At 41.4% G+C, this 20064-nt stretch overlaps 3 protein-coding genes across 3 annotated transcripts in view; 2 read left to right on the top strand and 1 right to left on the bottom strand.

Moving 5' to 3' along the window:
• Positions 1–4213, top strand: part of NDUFAF2 (NADH:ubiquinone oxidoreductase complex assembly factor 2) — a 57907-nt gene extending 53694 nt beyond the window's left edge. Inside the window, exon 4 of the mRNA XM_050986870.1 lies at positions 3205–4213. Coding sequence (XP_050842827.1) covers positions 3205–3462 — 258 coding nt within the window. The 3' untranslated portion in view covers positions 3463–4213. The remainder of the gene's footprint in view (positions 1–3204) is intronic.
• Positions 1–20064, top strand: part of LOC127061026 (translation initiation factor IF-2-like) — a 694470-nt gene that overhangs the window by 660504 nt on the left and 13902 nt on the right. The window lies entirely within an intron of this gene.
• On the bottom strand, positions 5471–6968 carry SMIM15 (small integral membrane protein 15). Its single transcript, XM_030237386.2, has 3 exons — positions 6883–6968; positions 6712–6768; positions 5471–5986 (listed from the first exon to the last, which is right to left on the bottom strand). Exon 3 carries the CDS (start codon positions 5957–5959, stop codon positions 5735–5737), a length of 225 nt encoding a protein of 74 aa, XP_030093246.1. The 5' UTR covers positions 5960–5986; positions 6712–6768; positions 6883–6968; the 3' UTR covers positions 5471–5734.

Raw genomic sequence — 20064 nt, 5'->3', positions numbered from 1 at the left:
ACTGTGAGATGTGATCAGAGACAGAGCAGAGCAGGCTCCAACTTGAGGTTTAAGGGAAAAAAAAACTTTATTAACCTAAAACTACAAAGGAAAACACTAAGGAAAACACACAAAATACATAGAACCCAAGATGAAAACCTTCCAAATTTCTTCCTCCTCCCCCTACCTAGATTTCCAATTCCATTACCACCAAATCCACCCTTTAGATAATCAGTTCTCAATTCCTCGAGAAGAGAGAAGTCCCTCTTGCACCACAGACTTCCCCAGGAAACAGTCAAAACTTCTCGTGTTTCCATGTCACATGTGGCACCGCCCGGAGAACATTTGCCATCGTGACTTCTTCCTTCCATGTCCAGTGCTCTCACCACTGCACATGGATCAGAGCTGCTTCTAGGGTTTTCCCTTTAAGGATACTTTGTCCAGTTCCAAAAAGAGCACAGTCCCTCTCCTTTTGGGACACCTGTCCCCCCCAAATTTCACCCCCTGGGGCCGAGGGGTCTCTTGAACAGAGATCATCTTCCTCTTCCTCTTCTTCGAAGACAGAGGGCACCACCACCACCCTCCTCACCCGTCGTCTCTGTTCACACACCTCCACATCACTGCACTCTCCTGGCTCTGAGCCATCGCCTCCCCCTAGAACGCAGTCTCTGTGTCACAGGAACACAAGGGGTTCTGCTGTGGCTATACAAGCAAAGTCCAGCCAAAGACCACTCATCATCTCCTCCCACCTAGGATTCTTCTCAACATCCTCTCAATCTCATCAACTTCAGGAGGAATCAGCATTTGCAAGGTTTCCATCCTCCCCAGAAGGGTTAAAAGTCCCAGGCTCTGCCGGTTTGCTTCATGAACTCCCACGCCTGGCTGCCCTGCTGGGCACCCCCCCTTCTCCTTCACGCCGGGCCACTATCACCGGCACCGGCTCTGTCTCTCTCTCTCTCTCTCCAGTGGGGGGGAATGGAGGATGGCTGCCCGAAGCCCTTGCAATGTTCTCCTCCACCCTTGGGCCCAGGCCTGGCCTACCTCTCTCCGGCCACATGGCTCCCCTCCCCTGCCCCTGCCCAGCCAGATCTGGGCAGGGGGGGGGGTCTGTTCAGTCCCAAGCGGGACTCCCAAGAGGAAGTTCCCCTGGGAGATCACAGCTTTTAACCCCTGTGTTCTCAGAGGCATATCCTGCCCTCAGTGGACAAACCAGGTGCCAATATTAAATCTGAACACTGATTGGCTTGCCCACACCATCACAAAAACTTCATTTCCTTTCAAACCATGACACCCCTACATAAGGTTTTTCTTTAATTACTTTCTTTTAAGCATTTTTAGGTGTTCAGAGTTGCTACTTAAACTCTTGGCAGTACCCCTTGTATCTTAGCACCTAAATTCCTAAAATAATGTCATGGTCTCTTGTTCACAGAGGAGTGAACTGGTATAGAGAGAAGAATTCGGCCTTTTTCTTAATTCTGGAGGCCATCTCTATCTACGTGGATGACTGGAAGGTGATCAGGAATACTCACCATGGATTCACTAAAATAAATCACGCTGGACCAACCTGATTGACTTTTATGATGAAACAACTACCTGGATGGAGTAGGGGAGAGCACTGGAACATCTCCTTCAGCAAGGCTTTTGACACTGTCTCTCACAACATTCTTGTGGGAAACTCAAGAGTTGTGGATTGGATGAGTGGACAGTGAGGTGCATTGAGAACTGACTGAATGGCAGAATGCAGAGGGCTGTAATCACTGGCCCAGGGTCCAGGTGGGTGCCGTCACTGGCCCAGGGCCTAGCTGGGTCAGTCACTGGTGCTGTTCCCCAGGGTTCAGCAAAGGGCCCAGGACTGTTTACCTTGCTCACCAGTGACTTGGGTGAAGGGACAGATGCTCTGAGCAAGTTTGCTGAGGATGCAGAGCTGGGAGCAGGGGCCGACACCCCAGCGGGCCGTGCAGCCCTTCAGAGGACCTCGACATCTTGGAGAAATGGGCAGAGAGGAACCTTCTGAAATTCAGCAAGGGCAAGTGCAGGGTTCTGCACGTGGGGAGGAACAGCCCCAGGCACCAGCACAAGCTGGGTCTGACCTGCTGGGGAGCAGCTCTGTGGAGAAGGACCTGGGGGTCCTGGTGGACAAGAAGCTGTCCATGGTGGCCAAGCATGTCCTGGTGGCCCAGGATGCCAATGGTGTCCTGGGGGCATTAGGAAGAGCATTGCCAGCAGGTGGAGGGAGGTGATCCTGCCCCTGTACTCAGCCCTGCGGAGGCCTCACCTGGAGTGCTGTGCCCAGTTCTGGGCTCCTCAGGACACGAGAGACATGGGACTCCTGAAGCAGGTCTAGCAGAGTGCAATGAAGTTGATTAGGGGACTGGAGCACCGCTCCTACCAGGAAAAGCTGAGGAGAGATGACTGAGAGGAGATGTGATCAATGTCTATCAGTATCTGATGGGAGGCTGTCAAGAGAATGGAGCCAGGTTCTGCTCAGTGGTGCCAAGCAGTAGAACAAGAGGCAGTAGGCAGACACTGATGCCTAGGAAGTTCCACCTGAACATGAGGAAGAACTTTTTTACTGTGGGGTTGACTGAGCATTGGAACTGATTGACCAGAGTGACTGAGGAGTCTCCCTCACTGGAAATAATCAAGCAGCATCTGGACACAATCCTGTGCCACGTGCTCTGGGATGACCCTGGAGGTTGAATGAACTTGGACCAAATGACCCACTGTCTATGGGTTTAACTTCCAACCTGACCAATCCGTAATTTTGTGATTTTAGTTATTTATTTTGTAGTCTTGCAGAATCAAGACTCCAAAGGTTGCACATCTGTTTCTCCCAAAACTGTGCCATGAGGCACAGGTACCTAACACTACAGGCATAGTGAATTACAGGAACAGATGCAAATGATAAATAGCTGTAAGGATCAAATCCTACATAGGAAACAATGCAAAAGTAGCCTTGTTTTTAATGTCCTTTCACATTTTTTGATGTATTTACATTCTTATTTTCTTCTTTTTGCTCCAATAGAATAGTGAAGTGGACACCACAATACAGTTAGGGTTGAATTTGTAGTTGTGGAAACCAACCAATTTTGCTACATTTTATTTTAATATCTGCAAATGTGGGTTATAAAATTAAGAAAAATGACTGTTTAAAATGTTTTATTGCAACACTGTATATTGCATTTGCTTCTGACATACTTAATTATCTTTCTATTGTGTTTTTAGGAGATTCTTCGGAATGAAAATTATAGAGAAGAAATGAAGCAGAAAGTCAAGGATGTATCTGAAAAGGATAAGCTGCTTCAGACCAAGGAGTATGAGGAAGGACTTGTTGCTGAACCAAGTCATACTCAGGTTAAAGGCCATGCATCTGCCCCTTACTATGGAAAGAAGGAACCCTCACAAGACCCCACGAGCACTGCAAATACCTTCCAGCCAGGTGCCTGGATGCCACCAGGTAGTGGTAGTGGTCAAAATAAATAAGCAATACAATGGACAGGTACTGTTAAACTATTCAAATAGGCTTGATCATGACAAAGTATTGTGAAGTGTTTTGGATTTAGTGAAAAACAGGGTGTGTTACTAAGTTTGGTTTTGTCAGAGGCTGTTCATCAGTTACTCTTGAACTCATACTTAAAAAACAAATTTTCTTAAAGCCAAAATTGCTTGTTTCCTTGAAGACTAATTTAGTTTTAAAACTGTTATTGATGTAAGAATTGTTGTCTGTACACTTATATTTTCCCAAGCCTTGGCCAAGACATCTCTTCAGAATAAATCCCTTGGCAGTGCCAGCATGCCTTCCACTGACAAGCAGACGGAAAAGTTGATTTCATTAACAGGAATCACTGTGATGCTGCACTGATTATTCACTGTACTCATCACAGAGGTGTTCTTGTAACTTAAAACAGTCAACATATTTGAATGTTTGATTTTAAAACTGTCAACATATTTGAATGTTTGATTTGCAGATAGCTATTTGTACAGGATAAAATCAGTTAAAATACATGTAACTGCTGTAATAGAAGCAAGTACTTGATAAAGCTGCTTGAAAATAACACTAGGGACAAGAGACTGTCATGAATATTGAAAAAAAATATTAGTTTTTATCCTTGTGTATCCATGGACTTCCCTAGATGATGAGCTCATTTTGGCCATAGTTTAGATACATAAAATGCGCAGATTATTTGCTTAGAGATGATGTTTGAGAATTTCAAATAAAAATAAAGAGCACACATTTTTTTTTCAAAAAGTATCAAATTTATTTACGGAGTGTATCTCTCATCAGTTTTTCTCCCTGTGTTTCTAGCTATGTAGGTATCAAAGGTAGAACACATACATATTTGACAACACTTCATACAAAACACTGAGACTTAATCTCACATATTTATAAAATGCCCAAATGTCATATTCTAATAATGCTTGCTTTCACCAACAAAATTGAAAGGGGATCAACTTCAAATTTACTTAAAAGTAATTTCAGTTAGACTCCCCACTTCTGATCCCCCTTGGTGTCAGCCAGCTCTATAGGTCTCTTCATTTGAACAATGGTATTATTTTAAACCTGATCAAAGAGTAGCTGCTAGAATGCACAACTCCGTGCTGATGCAAAATGTAAAATCTTAATGACTGCTACAAGCGTTTTTGAACTAGATTACGTAGAGGTCACCACAGACTATTATTAAAAAATTAGGCTTTGAAAAATTAATCAAGTCTATTAAGAAGAGATTAATTGGAAATAAGGTTAAATAATTTTAATGTATTTACAACACAAACCTGACTTTTTTGACTATGTCAGCATCTTGCAACCTGTAAGGCAGCAGAGTTTCAAGGGCCATGAGAAAAAAATCTTACCTAAACTCAAGTCTTAGATCAAAGGTAGCCAGGTGGTTACTGTCACCAGAACCACTGTCACCAGCTTGTGCAACACCCTTGCACAGCCATCTGCTATAGCAGAACACTAGGCCACTGGGTCTTTGGTGGCACCCAACTTATGGCTATTCTTTGAGGCATAAAGAATTTATGAAGGCAAAAACAAACTAGTTACAGGTGGAGCATTCAGGTGATTGTTAGGGAAGATCAAACAACAGTACTCTATTTTATAGAACATGAGTGCCTTATAAGAAATGAAGCTAATAAGAACAAGCAATCAGTCTCCTAGAATTTGGGCTGAAGTTAAAGTCTGTTGATGGCTTGTAGTTCAGTAAAAAGGAAAAGCTAATGTAGGTTATTTCTGCAGACAAGCAGCACCATCAAAGACACTGCAGCAGCCACTATGGGCACACACAGCCATATGCAGTGACCTTAAATAAAATCAGTCATGTCTGCTATCTAATGCTACATCTAGCTTGTCTCTACAGCCCTGCTCAAGGTATGCCAAAAATTGCATTTCTGTAATCCAGTTTATTATTCACATTTTTCCCTAAACTTGATAATTTTAAGACACTTGTTAAATTACAGCTCAGCTAATAGAAAAAAATAATCTACCTCCAAAGCCATCCAAGAGGTTAATTTTTTAATTTAACATGCAAATTTAGAAAAGCAACCTGCACTAGAATACAAATAGTAAATTTAATTAACAAGTGTCACTTGGGTAAATTTTAACACAAATCAGCAGGAAAAAATTACACTGAAGTATTAACCTTCCTACTTCAAGAAATAACAGGATCAACTATCAAAGGACAGTTGCAACACAAAATGTACAAGTATTTCGTTTTAAAAGTGAATTCTTTGCACAAGGAAGGCCATTTTTGCTCATTTAATCCTTCTTCGTTCGTTTGGCCTTTGCAATGTTCTCCTGGCGTTTCTGTTTCTTCTTCAGCTCTCGTTCCCGGGCCTCAATCATTTTTGCAAGTTTCCATGACAGCGCTGCACTAATGACAAACAGCGGTGTCAGAGCCAAGATCACGGTTGTGAGAAAGCCGTAGGGGTCCTTGGCAGCCCACTCCACGATGTACTCGGCCCAAGCCTTAATATCGAACATCTTCTCTGTTTTCCTACTGAGAAAACCCTGTAGAATAATTAAAAAAAAAATTCTGAGTACTCAGCAAAATAAAGACAGACATCCACCAGAATAAAACACAAGAAGTTCCACCTTCACATGGGGAAGGACTTTTCATTGAGGGTGGCTGATCACTGGAATAGGCTACCTAGGGAAGACATGGAGTCTTCCTCTGGAGATATGCAAAGCTCAGGTTGAGAGGTTCCTGTGTCACCTGCTCTAGGTGACTCTGCCTTTACAGGGGGGTTGGACTGGATGATCCCAGAGGTCCCTTCCAACCCTACGGATTCTGTGATACCAAGTACCATTTTATTATAAGTTGTCCTTGTTCACTATTAAAAGGCAAGATCATTTCTGCTAAAAGTTAAAAGCAGTGCATAGCATGTGAAAGTCTAATGCAAAGCACTGACCCACTGTTAAAGTTCAGCGTTTACAGAATAATTAGCATTTAATTAAACAGAGCTGCAAATGCTACCAAGAATGTATTGCTAAATGGAAAAAGAGTGCGGTTCGTGGTTCCCTGGAAGTGAAGGAAAGCCAGCCCGGTTGGTTTATGTCTGTGGAGGTTTCACCACGGAGGCGAAGGAGCCCCGGCAGTGCTTTGGGTACTGAGCTGGCGGCAGCGGGGCAGCCAAAACCCCCGCAGCGGTGCCGGCCCCGGCGCGCTTCCGTGGCGAACGCTGGACCGCCTCCCTCCGAGCCTCCCGCTCCCGCCGCGGCCGGCACCGCCTCACCTGCGGCCCCGGGCACCCTCCGGGCCTGCCGAGCGGCGGAAGGGCGAGCCGAGCTCCCTGCGGAGAGAACACACGGGGCCGTGAGGGCACGGCAGTGTCCCCGCGCCGCCGGCGCCCCCCGCCCGAGCCGCGGTCCCGGGCCGCCCCCCGCCCACCGCCGCCCCGCGGTACCGCGGCCCTGCAGGGCTCCGGGATCCCGAGCGGAAACAGGAAGGAGGCGCCTTCCCCGCCCAGCCCGGCTGGGCGGGAGCGGCGAGCAGAGCCCGCCCGCCGCGGGGCTGGGGCGGCCCCGCCCGCGCCGCCTCCGGCCGCGCCCCGCCCGCCACCGGGAACCAGGCGGGGGCAGCGGGAGCGCGCGTCTGTCCAGGAAGGAAAACCTGTAAGCCGGGAAGAAGGAGTTCCCGAGGTGCCCGAACGGGTCGTTCACGTTGGCGAATAGCCTCTGGAAGCTGGAATGCGGCTCGCACCGGAGCTGGGAGCGCCGTGGTGTCTCCGTGCGCTCGACCGTGTTCGGGCCGCTCGGCGCGGGGAACGATCGGGAGCAGAGCGCGGGTACCTGGTCAGTACCTCGACAAGATGCCACCTGTGTGTCCTGGTCCTTTTGGGACTGCTGACTCGATCGGGTGGGCGCAGCGTGGCTCTTCTCGGAGCCACATGGCCGTTCAGGAACCGCTGGCTATTGCACTGCTCCCCACTGGACTAACCTCAGGAAAAATACTCAGCTGGTCGCCGTGTATTCTGAACCTTTCATATGCTCATACTGAAAAATAAAAAATAAAAAAAAAAGTTTTGCCTTTGTATCTTACACCAACCTTCTCCCCTTGCACAGACACGCAGATGTGAATAATAACTTCATTATGTTTCCAATGCAAGGAAAAGTGTACAAGGATATTACATTAATACATGAGAAGATCTTGCAAGATCTCAAATTGTATCGAGCACTTCAGGATCAGTTCTCTGTATTAGACCAGCAAATGCCATCACAGCAATCTGCTTTCATATATCTTTTCTTTATGTGAATATTTATAATATTTCAAGGGAAGAAAACAGCTAAATAAAAATATGTTTTGCTAAAGAGTTATTGACAAGACACCTGACTAATATAATCTAGATTGCTTCACTTTCAGTATGTCAAATGCTATTTTTCACTATGTGGAAAATTGCATTATTTGTGTGTTTTTATTAAAAACATGTCTGTTGGGTTCAGCCTCTTGTAGTGTCAGGACAGGACAGGACAGGACAGGACAGGACAGGACAGGACGGGATGGGACGGGATGGGACGGGATGGGATGGGATGGGATGGGATGGGATGGGATGGGATGGGATGGGATGGGATGGGATGGGATGGGATGGGATGGGATGGGATGGGATGGGATGGGATGGGATAGGATAGGATAGTTCTTTTGGAAGGTACCTTCCAGTGTTATCTGGTACAAGTGCCTGGCAGTTTCAGGTCTAACCAAAGCAGCAGCACGTTGTTAAGAATTGCACCCTGAGGAGCACCGCTGGTGGCTGGACACCAGCCAGATACAGCCCCAGTCACTGCACCCTGCTGAGCTCGGTGCTTCAGCCAGATCTTCACCAGCACACTGTGAACCCACTGCTGGACAACAGGTTCAGAAGGATGCTGTGAGGGACAGCATCAGAAGGTTTAATCCAAACTTAAGAATTCTTAATCCTTCCTAAATCCAGGAAAACTACATCCATGTCCTTCCCTTCAACCACTAGGCAGGTAATTTTGTCAAACAGGACTTTCCTTCTGTGAAACTTTGTTGACTCTGCCTGCAGCCAGTGTGATCTTTGCCATGTTTTTTCCAGGTACTGAGATTGTACCAACAGGTTTTCCTAGATCTTCCCTCATGCACTTTTTGTAAACTGAAATAATGTTGACTAGCTTCCAGTCCAGGACCCCCAGAGTCCAAGTTCTTTAGGAAGATCTGTACATGTATCTCTGTACTTGGGTTACTCAGCCGTTTATGGGAGCATTAAAACTCTCAGAGAAGTTATGGGTCCCTGTTTGGTCTGTAGGTTGTAAATCTTGGCAGAATATAACTATATCAATTGATTGAATCTTAGGTTCTGTTTCTGAGATGTTATATCAAATGGTATCACGATAAGGTTTTATTACATGCTGTATAGCTCAGTTAAAAGTAGGTGGGTATTATGTAAGTATATCCTATTTCTGGTAAAATTGCATATTTGGCTAGAGGGGACACAGCTATATTTCTGATGTTTGAATGTCAAATTCAGATACATCTTCCAAAATAAGCACTGGCTTAGTCAGCAGCTATATACAAGCTTTTTAATATAACCACTGCAAAATTAAGTTCTCATTCCAGTCTTTCACATAATAGAAATTGTCTGATCCATCTGCCTTTCTGCCTGTTTTTTCTGCCTAATTGCTTTAAAGAGGTAAAGTACCTGATTCATTGTGGCAGGGAAGAAAAAAAAAGAGGCAGGTATTCTTAATTCACTTTTCCTAGAACACAGATCTTACTTAATTACTTTTCCTGCTGTTCTTCTCCTCCTAACGGTTTGTGAAGCTATTCACTGGTTATATTGGCAAAGTAGTAGAAGTCTTGTACATAATAATTTTGCTCCTTTTTAGATCTATGAAAACCAGCCCAGACTATCACCTTGACTGAAAGCTGCAGTAGATCTTTAATATGAATGAGGAGGTGTTATAGGAATACTACCACATGGGGAGGCTTCATTTGTGGCTTGCACTTTACCAAATTCAGAATAATTCAACCACGTGGTAGATCAGGATACTTGTTTTGGTTTTCTGAATTCATCAGCTGTTGGACCTTAGGCAGTCAAAGAGAGAACAGAAATTTCAGAATTAACTACAACTTGCACAAAACTTCACAACCCTTAGTACACCATTAGAGAATTTTAAAATACTACGTTAGCATGTTTCATGTTAATCATAGTTTTGTCACTGAATTACTACTTTGCAAATCTGCACTTTCTTTTTCATCTAATCTAGAATTCCTTTACATGACCCTGTTCTGTTATTTATAGTTATGTACATGCCAATGTGTATTTTAAGACAGTCATTAATTTTGTGTCTCTCAGGGAAGGATCCACTGATCAAAGACACAGTGAGGGAGTGGGCAGGGAAATGGAAACAGGACTCCAAAAATCCAGAAATAATAAAATAAGATACAATGCTGGGAATGCAATACATGCATGGAAAATGGGAGAGTTACTTGCAAAGCCTTTCTCACACCAGCAATGACTGAAGGGTCTGTGAAGTGCTTGGTTGTGTGTGATGAAGATAAGCTTTGAATAAATGCATTCATTTCACTCAGATGTGTTGACATGTATCAGTAGTCCAGAATCTTTCAGTTTACATAAGGAAGCTGCTAAAAATTTCCCTCAATGTAATCTCTAGCTACCCTTCTCTCATTTGTACTCTTCTTTCATTTGTACAGTCTAAGGATAAACTAGTTCCTTGAAGCTAGTTTTTTTTTCTACATACAGCATGAATTCTCCTCCAGTAATCCTTATGTGCACTTACTAATGGGCTGGGCATGGCATAGTCCACTTGCTGAATATCCCTGCTTCTAGAAGAGCTAACTGGAATTCTTGTGCCATTGCACAGTGGTGGGGTTTTTTTAGGAGTTTTATAAAGTGAAAAGACTGTTTATTTTTTTTCTCCAGCCTGTTGAATAGCTAAGCTATGAAAGCTTTATTAGCAGTTTTTTGACCATGTATGATATATTCACAGTATGTGCCAGCCAATAAACATGTTTTTTACAACTGTACTTAAGCCAATAAAACTCCTTTGCAGCACTGGGGATTAGGGATTCTTTTTCTGCTACAAACTTTGGTGTTTCATGTTGAAGTGGAGTTGCAGTCTGTCTTTATTCTGCAAATTGCATGGTCAACCCCACATATTTGTAGTTTGGCTATCATTCCCAACAGTTAGGTCTAAGTATCCAAGATGAAAGTGGTGAAAATAATGATTAATACTGCTGCTGTACTAAATTAACTCCAAACAACCCTTATAAATTGTTCTACTCTTACATATATTCAAGGACAGGACATGTTGGGACAGTGCATGACCCACTGATGATTAATATGCTACACGCTTTTGTATCTTAAGAAGTAACAGAACATAGAAGTACATTTCTCTAATATTTTATTAAAGAATGATCAAATCCTTCTGTGCTGTAGGTGGGCTCATTTATGTAGTTTTGTTTTTACTACTGTTGTAACAAATAATATAACCGAAGAACTAAAGTGTATCATGCCTTACTCTAGCCTTTATTTGTTCCTATTGTAGGTGTTACTGTAGTTCAAAAAGGAGAAAGAATTATCCAAGATAGAAATGGGAGCTATTCAAATAGTAGGGATCTTTTCATCTCCTGGATCATTGCTGTGTTCTGGTATGGTCATGACTGATGCAGGTATTAACTGACTATTAGAATTGGGGATTATATTAAAGGGAAGGAGAGGGGGAAAATCATTATCAATACAGCTTTATAAATCCTCAGATCTTTTCCCAGAGGTAGTTTAATGTAGCAGGTCAGAGAAGAAATGGGAATCACACAAAAATATAGCAGCTGTGACATTAGAGCTGGGCTGATTTGGAAAATTTTAGCCATCTCCACAAAAGTCTCATCTCCATTTCAACAAAGTTGAAAAGCACTGGAGAAAGATTGGTAGGTCTGAGCAGTAATTAAGGCCCTCCACAATGCAAGTCATTCTCTGGAGCTGCCTGCTTAAGCTCACAGACAACGGAGGGCCCTAAGGACTGAGGATTAAACACCTCAGTGAAGTGCCAAATTGAAGTGCAAGAAACACAAACCAAACAGCATCTCTTCCAGTGAATCAACTCCATGTATAGTGGGCACTAATATTTATTCACCTTCTTAAAACACTTTGAGGTTCTTGACTAAAAGAAGCAGTGTTAGCATGACTATTAGTTGAACTTCTAGGATACAAGTTTTCCTTGGTTTTGTCGGAAGCGTGAGTTTAACAAGCAACTTATGTCTGTTACAAAGCTATGTGCAAGTAAGGGTTTTAAATACAACTTTTTCAAGTCCAGGGAGTAGGATTTCACTTCTAAAACTTCCTATGTTTTTACCCTATTCCTGTTTATAGATGTTGGTATTTCTAGTGTGCAGCTAGACATCTCAAAGCTGTGTACAACTGAGTTAATTTTTGTGGCTTCTTCAGCAGACAAGACAAAGTTGAGACAAGGAATTGACATTTAAGTCTCAAATGACATCCTGTTTTAACCTAACATACAGTCTAAGGTAAAACACCTGGAGTGTACGTAAGTGCTTTGTATATTCTGAGAACTAGAGAATGAGGTTCTGAGAACTAGAGAACAAGAGGCCACACTTCTGTGTAACCACGGCATTTCATCATGGGAAGGCTGAACACAGTTACTGTTTTCATGGTTTCTTTCCAAGAGCAGTAGGAAGTATCAATATTGATTCAGTGAGTGTTACAGCTGCTTTCTGCAGGTCACACTGTCCCTAACTAGAGTTGAAAAAATGTCCCAGGGTAGTGTTTGCAACAACCTCTTTTCTTGAATCGTGTTCTGTGTATTTCGTAAGAATGAGTTCCTGATACTTCAGTAATAATTGTACTGTTTATTGTTTCAGTACTTTGAAGTGTTCATTACAGAGTCAGAGTACATCTCACAGCTCTTCTAGTGTCTTTTTTTCATTCAACTTTAAATAATACATTTTCCTCAACATAATTCCTTTTCACATCTCCAGTGGTTTTGATTTCTTTTTTTTTTGGGGGCACCAAGTATTCCAGCCTAAAGGTGAAGTTGCAGACTCTCATAATAGGACATAATTTATGAGTCAGGACTTCTGTAATAGTAAGGCACCCTAATTCTAATTCCTTATTCCTTTTTGGACAACTAGACCTTGTGATACATTTTTTCCTGTGTGTTTTATAGCTGTCATTTTCCATCTGAACATGGCAGAATCTTTTTTTTTTTTTTTTTTTGCTTATGTGTGTTTATAAAGTTTGAACTTTTTATAAAGAATCATGATCTCTCTGCTGCTGAAATACACTGTATAAATCTTGGATATTGATAATGAGGGCCCATTTCAAAATTAAGTTAATTTAGAAAAGTAGTATATGCATGAATCACAGATCTGAAAGCCAGCATTGTTGGCAGCTTCCTGCTCTGTCTCATATGGCAAGAAACTGTTGTCAATGGCAGTGGGAGTCTGAACTTTGTGTGAATTCCTAGCTCTATAAAATGGAATGCTTTAACAGTCTGTAGCATTATGTGTACAACCCTCTTGCCTTCTGCTTGTTAGCAAAGGAGTCTTTAGCAAAACAAAAAGAAAATTCTAATATGTTCCCTTACTTAGTTTTCATGCTAGAATTAAAAGACCTAAAGCTAAGAGCTTTTCAGCTCATTCTTAGCAAACAAGAATGACTAAACCTAAAGAAGCATCACCACAATTAGAATAAACATCAGCCAGTCTTGATGCTGATTTTTGTTGTCAGCCTCAGGATCACGTATTTAAATTATACTGCGTGTTCAAAAGATAATCACTAATTCCACTACTATGGAATTTGTACTCATTTATTTCTTCTTCAGATTATAGGAAATAATGTTCTTACAAGAGCCTTCACAGCTGAGAAATCTCATGGATGTAAATTTACCTTAATCATAACAGTGGGGGTCAGCTTTGCATATGTAAAAATGTATGTTCTTAAAACGGAATTGTTCATGACACACTTATTTTGCATTGGTGGCAGCTTGTTTGTCCTTGGCAATGCCAGGTCCACTCCTAAGCTTCAAACATATGGAGTATACTTTTAGAATAACATCACTAAAAAAAACCCAACCAACTGAACTTGTACAACTTAGATTGTCAGCAAACACAGTAGTATTTGTCTGATTTGTTTAGAACCAGCTCAACAGAGTAGCTTTGGGTGTTCAGATAGCCAAAAACTGCTGTCAGGATGTTTCACACTGCAACAAAATCAGGTGCTTTTCCCTCAATTGTTTCTCCATTCTAAGCCATACAAGAGAAGTTCATTCAAACACTCATCTGGTAACTCTTCCTGTTACTCTCTTGGTAACAGAAACTCTGCGTAAGAGGTCAGGTATGCTTTTAAAGGTAGAGGTGTTCCTTGCTGAACTCATGGTTTTTAAGAGCTCTGGGATTTATTCTGTACCCTCCAAAGGATCCTTGCCACACTGAGCAGGAAGCAGTAAGGGCAGCCCACTCTGAGTGCAGGCGAGCCAGGGGTGGAGGTGAGCAGGACGCTGGCAAGGGTGCAGTCCCACACCACCTGAGCACGAAGAGCAGAGCAGGTCTAGTGATGGCATCAGGGCTCAGCTCGCAGATCAGACCTCCAGGGAAGCCTGTAGGAATGAGACAGTCAAAGACCAAGGCAGAATATGAAGTGATCAGGTCAGGATCAGAGCCAAGAGGCAGGAAGGTGGAAGACCAAGCACAAGTAGAGACTGAGGGCAAGAGCCTGAGCTTAGAAGCTGCTCTACAGAAGAAGTGGACAGAACCCCACCACCTACACCTTTTTCCCACACCACCCTTTCCAGGCACACCTCTGACTCAAGGTTACAGATCTACATGAAGCCAGTGGTGAGCTTGAGCCTTTGGCAGCTAAATCATAGAATCAGAGAAACACAGTGTGTCTCCAGTTGGAAGGAAACTTGCAGGATCATCAAGCCCAACTCTCTGCTCCTCACAGGACTTCTTAAAACTAAATCTAATGATGACTAAAAGTATCATCCATGTGCTCCTTGAACTCTGGTAGGCTTTTTGTTGTGATCATTTCCCTGGGGAGATCTGCCCAAGTGACTGGCCACCCAGTGAAAAACCAATTCCTAATGTCCCATCTGAACTTTTCTTTAATGCAGCTTCGTTCCAACTCTCTGTGTCTTATTGATGGGACCAGAGAGAGGAGATCAGGACCAGCCCTTCCCCTGCTCTCTAGAGGAAGTTGTAATCTGCCAGAGGGTCACACCTCACCTTTTTCTCCTCCAAGACAAAGGAGCCAAGTGAACTTAGCTGCTACTCCAAAGTTTTATCCTCAGGATCTTTCACCATCATGGCCACTGTTCTCTGGACATACTCTAATGGTTTGGTGTTCTTCATATACTGAGGTGTGCAGAACTTTGAGCAGTACTTGACCATGGTTCCTGGAGAAGAGATGCATTTGGGGTCCTAATAAATCTCAATATTCCAAGATCCAATAGAGATCTATTTAATTTCTGTTGCCTTCCTTTGATGTCCAGAGAAAGATCCACAGCTGTGGTTTGGGCCATGGTAAGGTGAACTGCTCTGCCCGTAGCCAAAATCAAACAGCATGTAGACTAGGTGGCTACAGGGGACTTCATCTCTCACATGTTTAGTGAATATTCTGTTAAATTGAAGATAGTGTTTCTAGTGGCAACAATGCCTGTTGATGGTGGCACCTAAAGAAAACTTTTGTCTCCTATAAATAGTTTTTATTTCCAATTAAAAACCATAATTTTATCACTATTGCTTTTGAAACAGTCTTATTCAATATTATTGTACATTGTGATCCTCCAGATTAAGAGACAGGACTCTATTTTATGAGTCTGATTCACTTTATTTCCCAACTATGATAATCTTTCATCTACCTTAAATGTTGAGGTAGGTGTTCATGCTCTGTGTCACACCTCTCCGAGTTGTTTGTTCTGTTATTTTACACATTATATAATGTTTGCTGGAGAAAGCCAAGAGCTATGACATCCTTTTTGTATGGAAGTGTTTCATAATGTGTTTGAGGGCTATGATTCAGCCCAGCCTTTTATGTCATGTGGATACTGAATTACCTGCTCTCACATTTCAAGACTCCCTCAGCCTAATATGACACAATGTCCTTGATTCGGAGACTTGCCAGTAAACTGTGATTAACAAAGAAACACCTGCATGACTAAGACTATTTTTGCATTCCAATTTTGCTTCATTTCTGTCCCTAAATTTTATGCTTTTTCCTCCAATTTGCTTCTGAAAGGGAAGCCTTTTCTTCCCTGCTGCCATCAGGCACATATTATAGGAGGCAATGTGTTTTCTCCAAGGAGAGCTTTCATGTCATCAAAACTATCAAGGAAATATTCCAAAAACCAGAAGGCACTATTTCTCCTGTTCTGATTTAAAAGCATTTTTCACATTAGTCACAGTCCTTTTCAAGGCAGGGAGAGACATGGCCCTCTTAGTTTTCATTCTTAAAACTTTTTTAACCAGTCAAGAATATTTATACTCAGTCCTGAAGTTTTAACTTCTCCGTGCTTGTGTTTATTTAATTGCTAAAACATTTCTATAGGAATTTTTTCGCTCTCTGTTTTGGAACAGAGAACAGAAAGATATGTGAATTCTGGTGGTTCCCACAAACTGCTCCAAGCAGACCTCAGACTCCTTGATGACATGAAGGATATTCATGACTCCTAGTCCAATTCTGCCTTGCCCATGTTGATGTTGTATCTCCTATTGACTTGACTGGAATGAGAGTCAAACTCACAAAAATGACACTGAGGAGCATGATGCAAAATATATACTCATAAAATCATTTTTTTTCCATCAGTCTAGGAGGCAGGTATTGAATTGTTGGGCTTTTTAGGGAGCTGCATCTTTATTTTACACCACTGAAGAACCTGCAGAAAAAAAAGAAGCTGAAAGAAGCTGCAGAAAAAAAAAATGAAGTTGAAGGCAGAGGAGAGGGCTGTGTGAATTGCTTAGAGATGATTGCTGAATTTCATGTTGGGCAAGTGCTTTACAAAATGCCTGTGCCTCAGGAAGACAATAAATTAAAACAGACGCACATAATCAAGGCAGGTAGAACATGTAGGAGGACTTCTTCCTTGCACAGTGCTTTCCTCAAAAAGTACAAAATAGCTGTGTCCTAATCCCCTGTATCAGGCATTCTGATAAGATCCCTTAATGCTGGCAGTGGCTGCCCAGTGAGGATATATTCTCAGATAATATTTTCTTTCTTTAACATTCTGGTGGTGCCAGAGAAGTATAAAATAGCTTGGAACTGAGGATTGGGATGCCACAGTGGTAGGTTTGTTGATTCCTTCATAGGAAATGCTTGTACTAATAGTCCCATAAATCATAGGTGGAAAAAAAATGTGTAAGTTAAATATCAACACTTTGATGCCATATGGCAGAACTTGGGGTTTACTTGATATTGGCCCATTGGAGATAAATCAGCAATCCTTCCTAAGAGGTGCTGATAAGTTACACACAATCAGTTCTGATTTTTTTCAGAAATCTTCAGTCCTGATTCCAATATGTTCACTGGATATTACTTTTACAAGACTATGACTTCAAATCAGCTATAGGCTGTGCAAAAGGCTATTGAAAAAAGATCTGTTGAAAGCAAAAAATATATTGAAAGCCACATGTTAAATGCAAATATAACAAGGAAGTGATTTCATGAAATTGTATGAGTTTAGCGTTCACTTGAAACTAATTTTTTATTATCTATCCTTTTGTTTTTTGAAAAGTTGGCCAGTTCAGTACTGTGGTCAGTAAGTATGGAAAAGCACATGAGGTTTTGACATTTACCTTCTGCGTTAGAGTGCATCACTTCATTCACCACCTCTGAGATCTTTTCTTGTAGGCAGGTTGCACTTGGATCTTGGTTGCAGTTCTCATGTAATTGGTGTTCTATACAGAAATTGGTGTTCTTTGCATCTTAGTCAGGAGTTCTCCCATGGCCCCACTTCTTTTGTAGCTGGGGATGTCTACAGTAGTGAGAATGCTATAAAACAGTATGTGCTGGTGTGTTATTAAAGCTCTAATTTGAGTAAGCTTCAAAGCAGGAAATGTCAAACCTATTTTCAGAGATATCTCTTCTGTCATTTTTCACTTTCACACCCTAATAGGCTATTGAATTGCATAATCCCAAAACTTCAGATACCAAGATGTATCATACCACAGGCAAAACTGAACTGCACTGTTGTCTGCTGTAAGCCAGGCAAATATATAACTATATGCATATATGTTCATATATAATATACACAAATATATCTAAACCTATCTATAAAGAGTATAGTGTTTTATTGTACTGTATTTGGGGATGTGTATTGTATGATCATGCAATGTAAAAAAACAGTTAGTAGTGTTGTTCACCACTGCTATTTTAAAGACACTTGGAATTATCCTAAACAAACACCAAAGGGAATTAAATTAATGTCTATGCAGAAAGCGGTAAAATAAGGGGAAATTTAATTCAATAAGCACAATTCTCAGTTAGACCAAAGCTTATTTAAGAGGAACCTAGTCCTATCTGCATTTATATCTTCTTTAATGCCCTGGCATTTTGTTTGCATTATGTAAAGGAGCCAAAATATGGATACGTCTGTCTTTGTGGCTAGTATTACTGAACTTAAGTTAAAGCTTTTGTTGGTTTGATTTTGGTTTGGAGGAGAAAACTGTGTATAATTGTTTATTACTTGTTTGGTTAACATTTAGAATATAAATACAATGCACTAAATTACTTCACAGGCTGCTGAAACTAGATACAGCTCAGACCACTTCAGCTTCCAGACCATTTCAGTATTTAGCATTATTATCTGAATCTTTCTCAGTTATGAATTGTGATATTTGAGAATGTTATTCTAATTGACCACAATTCCCTCAAACATTGCATGTAACTTTTTCTCATTAGAAAAATAAAAAAGGACAACATAGTGGCTGCTTTCTTTTTAGAGTCTACATTCATTTTTTATTGATTGATTTGATTTCAGTAGCACCATTTTGATTTTGTAGTGTATAAGAATATACTAATGTCTCTCTAAATCACTCATGCACCTTTTAGTTACACAGTTTAGTGCTTGTAGTGCTAGTAGTTCAGAGATGCTGCCAGAAACCAGCCAGAGCAGCAGCATGCCTCTAAATAATACACAAATATGCCTCTTGCATATTTGTGTATTATTTAGCAAGGGCATTTATTTGGTATATTTGGTTCAATTATACAGCGTGTTTTCTGGACACTATAGTCATTGTGGAAGAAGCAGAAGACATACAGTGCCCCACAGCTGTAAGCACCTGTCAGCACCTATCCTGGTGAGAGCTTTCAAGGCTTCAGTGAATACTCCAGTTCATCAGAATTTCCTGTTCTTGATGCTACTATTTACATAATCTCCCACAAAAAACAAAAGCACTCTGGGAACCAGTGTTATGAAACCCACCTACGCTGTTCATTATTTCCAGCCCTTCCATCTCTCAGGCCTCTTCTCTGAACATCAAGACAGGAGGAATTGTGTAGCATGCCTGCAATGTTTCTAAATCCAGGGGGAATCAGATCCCAGAGCTTAGGGCCTCACTTGAGGACTACTCTCTTATATTCTCTTATTCCTGAACTCCCAAATAGTTTGGGAAATGTCAGATTTGGGGCTCTGTTTTTGGACCACATCAATCTAACAGGTACCTGGTGATAACACAGTGACAACATAAAAGAAATATAAAGAAGGAAATAAGGGATATATAGTTCCTTTTTCTCAGTATTGCTTAGCATTTCTAATTCTGAAGGCTAGAAGACTTTTCAAACAGAACTACATCTTCACAGAGAATGTATAGATAATAAAATGTTTTCTGCTTATTAAGTACATCTCTCATTGTTTTGATATTTGAAAGAGGAGAAGTCTAAAAGAAATAGAAATTAAAATATGAAGTGTCCATCTGACAGAGACCATGATTTTTCCTATGATTTGACTGAGATTTATTCTTCCTAGCACACATGATGCAGTGGAAAGGGCCAAGTGTTTGACCTGTACTTTGGTCCAATACTGAAGATATGTGCAGAGACTGTGCCAGACACAGTCTTCTTTATGGATTTTACAGAAATATCTGATTTCTTACACCTTGCAACCTTTCATTAGAGTTATAATCAGAAGCTGGAATTTCCATTTTTTTCAGAGACTTTTTCTGAAACAAACAATTATATTAGTTCAGGGCAATTATACTTTGCCTAAAGCAGGAATTGATGTGAATATATTTCGGGACAGTTTTTATTTAGATTAATTTTAAGGAACTACATGGAATTTTATTTTTTATGTTTTTATTAGCTGTTTATTCTTCCATACGAAAGATCCTGTATAACTACTAAAAGAGAATCAAAGTATTTTTATTGTAAAATCCTTGGGGCAAGATAAAAGATCTCCTTTCATAGGTTAGATTACCACCAGATTTTTACCAACAAAATAGCTGGATACGTGGAAGTCATCCATTTGTGACTGTTAGTATAAAATAAAGCTGGGTAAGCTTTACAGAATTAGTCTGTTGGCAGACATTCATATTGTGTAAATTTCTCTTTACATTTCCTGCTTCCAAAGAGAATTAAAGGGAGTTTTGTGTTGGATGCTGA

The sequence above is a fragment of the Serinus canaria genome, chromosome Z (assembly GCF_022539315.1).
Source record: "Serinus canaria isolate serCan28SL12 chromosome Z, serCan2020, whole genome shotgun sequence".
NCBI lineage: Eukaryota > Metazoa > Chordata > Aves > Passeriformes > Fringillidae > Serinus > Serinus canaria.
This window is presented reverse-complemented; position numbering and strand designations above follow the sequence as displayed.

Bases quoted from the DNA above. Each gene is read 5' to 3' on its own strand.
- SMIM15 (XM_030237386.2), bottom strand. From the start codon at position 5,959: ATGTTCGATATTAAGGCTTGGGCCGAGTACATCGTGGAGTGGGCTGCC.